A 7,669-nucleotide genomic window follows, 5' to 3' on the forward strand; every position below is an offset into this window, starting at 1 on the left:
TCTCTCTCTCTCTCTCTCTCTCTCTCTCTCTCTCTCTCTCTATCTCCTTCTATATATATATATATACATTATCATACACTACCACTCAAAATTTTGGGACTACTTTCCCATTGGATCAAGATTATACTATAACCTTTACATGTGAATTAATCAGACTTTTTCTCTAAATTTCTGAATGAACATCTACAACTGTTTGTTTTCTTGTTGCAGAACATACTGTTCTTTGACAAGGTGATTAACCAAAGGGGGAAAAAAACACCAAAAGAAGTGCCTGAACCATGAACTGACCTACTAAATGTTCTGGTTCAACGAGAACGTATGCGTAAACAGTCCTCTTCGTCATTTCGTCCACATTTTGACATGATCAGACCAAGCCAACACCTAACACATGACAAGTTACTGAGACACTGACATTTTGTGTTGCAGTCTACCCACAACTGTTGTTGGATTTTCTTCAAGTTATACTGTCTGAAATTAAGGGATTACTAATGCATAATTCTACTTAAATGGCCTTTATTCATGACATGATATAATATCAGTCTAGCATAAAAACTGTTTACATTTTATGTAAAGAGAGAGAGAGAGAGAGAGAGAGAGCAACACATATACGTGTGTGTTACTTGTGACTGACTCACCAATCAGGTTCATGGCATTTCAAGAATTTTCCATGTGCTGGCTAAAGGATAGGTGTGCGCATGATGAACCTGGACTTTGGTTCTACAGAGGAATAAAGGTCATTGAATTGACGTTCACAGTGATTAAAGCAGACGCACAAAAATAAAACTAATTTCTTTATATTTAACAAAAGTTTTTACCCAACCCTAATTCTTCTGAGAGGCTAATTCACCTCCAAGTGCTGTTTTACAAAGTGACTGTGTGGTAACACTGCAGTAATGTAGGATCCAATTCAGGACCTTCAGTAAGGAATTAGGACACTTTATCAGGGAAGGATTTAAGGGCCAAAGTCAATCCTGTCAAAGATTGGTCAGAAACGCAACACGTAGATGTACAGACAGGATAACCTGTCTCTTGTTAAAACAGAACACACTCCTGCTCTGGAGTCTGAGCCAAGTATTACAAAGGTATCAGATGTTGTTTCATGTTGAAAAGTCCAACAGTTAGTTGACATCATCTTTGTAGTCTGTACTGATTCAGATTACACGAGATAAATGTTAACTTTCTTTGATTTCAGACATTTTTGGCTTTCTGATGAAAGAGAAAGCTGCAGGTCATCCTCTGTTTCTGTTATCTTTAATCACATTATCTACTGATTTTCTTTTTAATGTATTTGTTTGTGCTGATTGATACAAGAGTTTCACAAATTTCACTGCATGACATTGGTAACTGACTTACTGTTATACTTTTTCTACACATAAAATGCATTATTAAAGTAAGTTCAATTTAAATCTTTTATTTATTAATATGCGCTTTTATATAATTTGCTGCAATATTAGGCATTTTAGACATGTATTTTAGCCAGCAACAACTTAAAAAACACTTGGAGCTTTAGAGAAACATATGCTTTCAAAGTAGACCTTAAGTTGTTCCTGTGTGCTTAAAATAGCATATCAAAGATTACACAAGTACATTTTTTAAATATTTCCACTTTAACAATAAGGTAAGAATGCATTAAGAAGCATAACAATGCCAGTAAGGATATGCAAACTGAGACAGACTACTGTCAAACAAAGAGGAATGCAAAGTCTGTGCTTTCACTTGATGCAAAAAATAGAATTCTTATCAAATATTTCTCCACTAAGGGATAAGCGAGACACAAAAATAGAACACAGAGCCACTTACAAAACTTAATGGGCATACTTTGTTCCAAGAGCTAAATTTGGAAAAGCTATATCTCAACCTCTGGACATAAGTTCAACATCTACTGAATTAAAGCTGTGCTGAAAACAATGCATGTAGAAAATTATTGTTCGTCAGCTGAGAAAATGAGCTTGCTCATGGAGCTGATGAACTGTGTTCCATCTGGATCTGTGAGCCTCAGTTTGGTGAGAGGTGGCATGACGGTGTTGGTGAAGTATCTGAATGCAGGGCTGGGTGACTGGATGGCAGTTACAAACACCTTGAGAATGAAAACAAACACACAATAGTAGAGAGATGTTTATTTCAATCTATTTATTTAACCCTCTGTTGCATGAATTATTACAAAATAGTACATTTTTCTCAATAAAATATTTTACTTCTGCAGACATGCACATTGATGTTTTTCTGTTTTAAATCTAATTTTAACTTTTACTCAGTGTATTGATTTTTCTATTTGATCTATGAAAATATTCATAAAATAATATCTTGTAATATTAATATAATATAATTTTTTATAAAAACACTTGAATCATTTTCTTGTCCTGTTTATCACTGAGGCAAACTTGGTAATTACAATGTATGTATATATACTTTATCAAATGTAGTTATTCTTTATACGTGGCAGAGTATTGGTGACTCACTAATGTCCAGTGAAGTTGTTAATGTACGATCCACACCCATGCATACGTTTAAAAACAGCCTTTAAATATGTGTCCTCTGTAGTGGACACTATGCATCAAAGGGTTAATGTATAAACAGTGCCTCATCTTTTCTTTTTCACATCTTTCTGTGTAAGATTTTTGTATAACTGATGAGGGTGAGTATTCAGTACTTATTGAAGCTTTCCAAGTTTCAGAGATACTCTAGATCTACTTCTCATGACTCAGTGTTGTGTTCACCAATCCTTAATTTTGTATCCTATTCCATAAGTTGGTAGTTGTGAAATTATTACCTGAAAAGCAACTATTAAAATAAACATATTGATATGCAATGTGCATATCTAAAAGAGTTTCCATTACCAGTGCATGAGCACAAGATCTAACAGATGTTCAGTGATACACAGTGAGGAATTGGCTCATGAATACTCAACTTATGCTCACTGTGACGGCTGGACAATTTATTTAGTTTCACTAAATAGACTGAACGTATGACATGATCATGCTGTGAATATTCTACTTACCTTTGCAATGTCTTCAGCATCCTGTGCAGCATTTTGGAAAACAGAGCTGCAGTGCTGCAGATATTTTTCATACAGACTCAAAGTTTTGGTATCAACCTGTTGGAGACATGCATCCCCAAGCTCTGCCTTCTGCAGGTTAACCAGGAAGTCAGTGTTGACTGGACCGCACTCAATGAGACTTACACTGCAGGTTGAAAGAGTCTGTGTGTGAGCAATTTATCCTCAATAACATTTGCAGTTAAATAAAATAAAAATACATGAAATAGAAATAGTTCCAAATGGCTTTCAAATGGTTAAACATTTTAAAACTCACTGAATATTGAAGTGTTGCAGGAGTACTGCCAAACTCTCGCATGCCCCTTCGATTGCAAATTTACTGGCACAATACACCTCATTAAAAGGGAGACCTGTGAGTTAAAGGGAGTAAATTTGCCTAAATTATTTCTATCAAACATGCAGATCATTGTTAACAGGAATTGATCCATCGCTTATTTGTTCATCTCACCATGAAGCCCTCCAGTGCTGCCAGTGACCAGAATGCGGCCCTGGCCCTGACTCTTCATGTCTGACAGAAAGGCCTGTATGGTCTGGATAGTACCAAGGAAGTTGACCTCCAGAATATGCCTCATTGAGTCTAAAGACTGCACCTCCAAGGGCCCCACCAAACCAACCCCAGCGTTGCACACTGCAAATAGAGAGAACAAACCCGTGCAAATTACATCCTAACGAATCTAGTCTTGACTAGAATACGTTGTTGATAGCGCATACCCAGAATGTCCACTCGTTTTTCCACAACCTTGTCTTTTGCATCCAGGATAGATTGTCGATCAGTCACGTCCATTTGGAGTATTTCCAAGGTATCTCTGTGCAGGCTTTTCACACACTCCAAAAGACGTTCCTTCTTGGCCAGGTTCCTCATTGTAGCATAGACTGAACAGAAAGCACTTCATATTATGTTTTACTATTTGCAAGATAAATATTCGCACTTTTATTTCAAGCAGAACTTAAAAATGGAAACATCTATGATTTTCAAGCAACATGTATATGATTTATCTATTGCACCATAAGTGTAGATGGTACAAGTCTGGGTGATGTGCCACTTATTTAGTTCAGTATTACAACAATACAATACATAATGCCCTATACAATGTGTCACTGAGTTTCAAAGCTTTTAATTGCATAGTTCCTGATGTAATTGAAGATCCCCAGAAAGAAGAATAACCAAATAAGAATCATGAGCAACTGCAATTACCTTTGAATGCTTTGTTGGGGTCAGAGGCCAAACGGACAGCCAGGCTGAGACCAATGCCAGAGGAGCAGCCTGTGACCAATACCACCTTCTTATCCATGGAGCTCCCTTCAGATCAGAGCAGCTACCCCACAGTGCATATACCAAAGAATAAGCCCGACAATTGGATGGACTCATGTGAAATTCATCTGAGCGTATTGCAAGGTCACTTTATCCTAAACATCAGCCTGTTATCAACCACCTGCAGTCCTTCCATCTTTTCCCATGTCCTTGTTAGTATAATCTGTTTGGTTTGAGGTGTGTGGGAAACAGTGCTTTGTCTATGGGTGAGTTGATGAAATCTCAAGAAAAAGAATTGATAGCTGCTAGAGTGTGTGATATTCTAAGAATATATTAAACTTGCACTACCTTCTCTGAGGTACAAAACTGTGTTTTTTTTTCTAATAAATTTAGCGCAATTTATTATTGGGCTAATAATTGAGTGTTAATAAAAGTGTTCATTCCTGGTTCAGTGGCCCTGATTTTGTTACTGATTTTCAACAAGCACCAGATGGCAGCACAAGATCATAAAGTATGTCCTACCACACAACAAGTAAAGTCACACTGCTTCCCAAGGCCTCTAAGAGCTTCAGTGGGTTTCAGTTTTAGGCTTTTAGGCTTAAAGTGTTATACTTGGAATTTCTCTAAATTGGAAATCTTGTGATTTGGGGCAAGTTTGATATTAGTGGATTCCTTTTAAATCAGCTGGTTGTGATTCGGTTTTTCTGCAGATAGACATTTAAAAAATGTCTTGGATGTAGTTTGCATATATGACAGTGTAAATATCTAAATATCGAGGTTGTTTTTTGTTTGTTTGTTTGTTTTTCATGTTGTTTCTGGAATAAATGAGCCTCCGGGACCTTAAAAAATGAATGAATAAAATAAAATAGATAATAATAATAATAATAATAATAATAACTGTTACAAAGCACAAGAAAAAGCTGTTTTTTTTCCAGCTCAAAGGCAAATTTAATGGAATTTAATTTTATGTCTTGACACAAACAGTTCTTCTCAACACCTGGACAAAAACAATGAATGATGGGGAGATTTTTTCATGCACATACAGTGTAAGTGAATTGTCTCTAGGTGGCAGCAAAGCTTCAGGTATACATGATTCATCTCTCTAGCTCTTTCTAAGCCACCGTTTGCTTTACTACACTGACATCTACCCTAACCAAATTAGCGCAACTTCTGTTATGTTTTGCTCAGTTACTGCGTGAAATGCACGTTATTCTTCCTCTGGAAATGCCAAGAGTAAGCTATATGAAACTTTTTTAAACTGAAATAGCTCTTGTATAAATTGACTTGTAGCATGCACTGATAACTAGTAGTTTTGCTGATATTGTGAACAAGATCCATAGCAGTACAATTTAAGGGCATTCCTTGTTTTGTAACATTCCCCCTTTTTATCTAAATAGTTATTTTACATGTATATTATCCTATAGATGAGTCTTTTGGTTTTTTCTTGGTAAGAAAAATTAGCATCCTTATGTAACACGTCAGCAGCCTGGTTTCAAAAGAACTTCTTCTACTGATGGGGCAAACCAAGTAGGAATTTCCTGCCATTTTGCTGAGTTCCTCCCGTTGAGATGGCATCAGTTTGGCTGCTGTCCCAGTGTCTGGAGGACAGATAACAGCAGGCCTTGAACCTCTCACAAATATCTGCTCCCGAGCATTGTTTAAGTTCTTGAACTGACTGACCTGAATCATTACTGGATTCTAGCTGTTTTATGATATTGTATGGATCCTTTAGTTTTTTTGCTGTGCACCTAAATGTTTATTTTGTAAAGCATCACAAAGCCTGATTAAAGCACACTTTTTTCTTTTCCATCTATGCATGTTGCATTGTTGATTTAATAAATAAAAGTATGGATATTGATTCTGAAATGCTTTTCTTTTGCAAAAAAGTCAGAAACAAATTCAAACAGATTCTGTGCTAAGTTGTTTTTATCTCATTTCCTAGCCCTCTTCTGTAGTCAACATAAGCCAGCCAGCACTGAGAAAGATGGACTGCACTTCATCAGTTAGTTTGTCAGAGTCTATTCTGGTAGCATGGTAAAGTCTATGGTCTATTTCAACTGGGAAGATTCCCCACACACATGACCTACAGTCTCCTTGTGGCCCAGTAATTATCAAGAGGTCTACAGGAAGTGCACTGGAAAAGGATTTAAAATGGCTTTTTGGTGAGACTGGCCCACATCACAAGAGTAAACTTGGTTTTGAAGACGTTACAGCTGCTTAGAGAAAGAGGAAAGAAATCCCACATGTACAGCCACATGTCTGTGGTATTTCTTTAGGGAAAAGTAAAAGGCCTTTTAGATAGTTGATGTGGCCCATGCTCATAGATTTTGCAGCAAAGCCACAGAGCAAACAGTAACAGCAGTATTTTCTGCTGCCTCAGAAAGAAAAGCTTAACAGCTCCCTGGTGTCAGTTCATTCATGTGCTCACCCTGTAGAGGGCTGCGAGTACAGAGAAGACACATTCAGCGGGTGCACAGTGTAGACACAGTACGGTATCTGTACGTTAGTAACACTGAGCGGCTACAGAAGCAGATGTACATGACAGGATGTTCTATGTGAGAGTAATGAGCAGAAGTGAAACAGCTGAAGATGAGCTGTGGTGACTGTGGTGAAGCTAAAATGTCATATACCTGACAACAAACATAGATTAGACTTTTTTTTTTATCTAGCGTGGGTGTTTTTTTGAAGCGAGTTATCTCACCATAGTTTTACAAAAGTATTCAATGGAATTTTGAAGTGGATAAGATCAAGATTTTTTCTTTCAGAAAAGTAGTTTGGCCTACCTTATTTTTGTGATTATTCAAGCTGGTATGAGGAAAAAGAAATAGCTTTTTTCATTTGGGGATTTTTTTTTTTTTCTTCATAAGAGGAAGTATCAGTCCTGATGTACAGTTGCTGTACATATATCAAATCAAACTTTTAATATTGGGACATAATTTTCTTTAGCTCTGGTTTTAAGTAATTTATTTATTCTTATAAGTAGCTACACTGTCAATGTCTGAGGAAGAAGTGCTGTGCTTGCATGTGCTGCAGTTAGGCGTAACCCTGTGGTAAAAATGGCAAGAATCATCTGTTCTCGGAACATCAGGCCCGACAGGATGCCTGCTAAAGTAATATATGAAAAAATTTTCCCACCTCTGAGAATTTGTTCCTGCATGCTAAAATCCAAACCAAAAAGCTGAAACTATATTCTTTTCTGTGCCAATGTGCCAACTGATGAGAGATGTGCCTTTGACAAATTATACTGTACTAAAACCATGGAGCTAATCACGATTATACTTCATGAGGGTAAAGAAAGACCCTGAGAAATGCAAAGTGTGTTTTTCACAAGGTAATGAAGATGCAGTGGGGCTTAGTCTGTC

General features: G+C 36.9%; 1 protein-coding gene across 2 annotated transcripts; it reads right to left on the reverse strand.

The window, feature by feature from the left end:
• Positions 1–11: 11 nt before the first annotated feature.
• hsd17b1 (hydroxysteroid (17-beta) dehydrogenase 1) lies at positions 12–7,124 on the reverse strand. Of its 2 annotated transcripts, none has more exons than XM_041970114.1 (6): positions 7,091–7,124; positions 3,767–3,928; positions 3,504–3,683; positions 3,312–3,405; positions 2,999–3,182; positions 12–2,077 (listed from the first exon to the last, which is right to left on the reverse strand). In XM_041970114.1, the coding sequence occupies exons 2-6, from the start codon at positions 3,915–3,917 to the stop codon at positions 1,922–1,924; spliced, it is 765 nt and encodes a 254-aa protein (XP_041826048.1). In that variant the 5' UTR covers positions 3,918–3,928; positions 7,091–7,124; the 3' UTR covers positions 12–1,921. The 2 variants fall into 2 exon arrangements, with proteins under 2 accessions (XP_041826048.1, XP_041826040.1); XM_041970106.1 differs by lacking the exon at positions 7,091–7,124 and adding an exon at positions 4,251–4,400.
• Positions 7,125–7,669: the final 545 nt, after the last annotated feature.

The sequence above is a fragment of the Melanotaenia boesemani genome, chromosome 2 (assembly GCF_017639745.1).
Source record: "Melanotaenia boesemani isolate fMelBoe1 chromosome 2, fMelBoe1.pri, whole genome shotgun sequence".
NCBI classification, from domain to species: Eukaryota; Metazoa; Chordata; class Actinopteri; order Atheriniformes; family Melanotaeniidae; genus Melanotaenia; species Melanotaenia boesemani.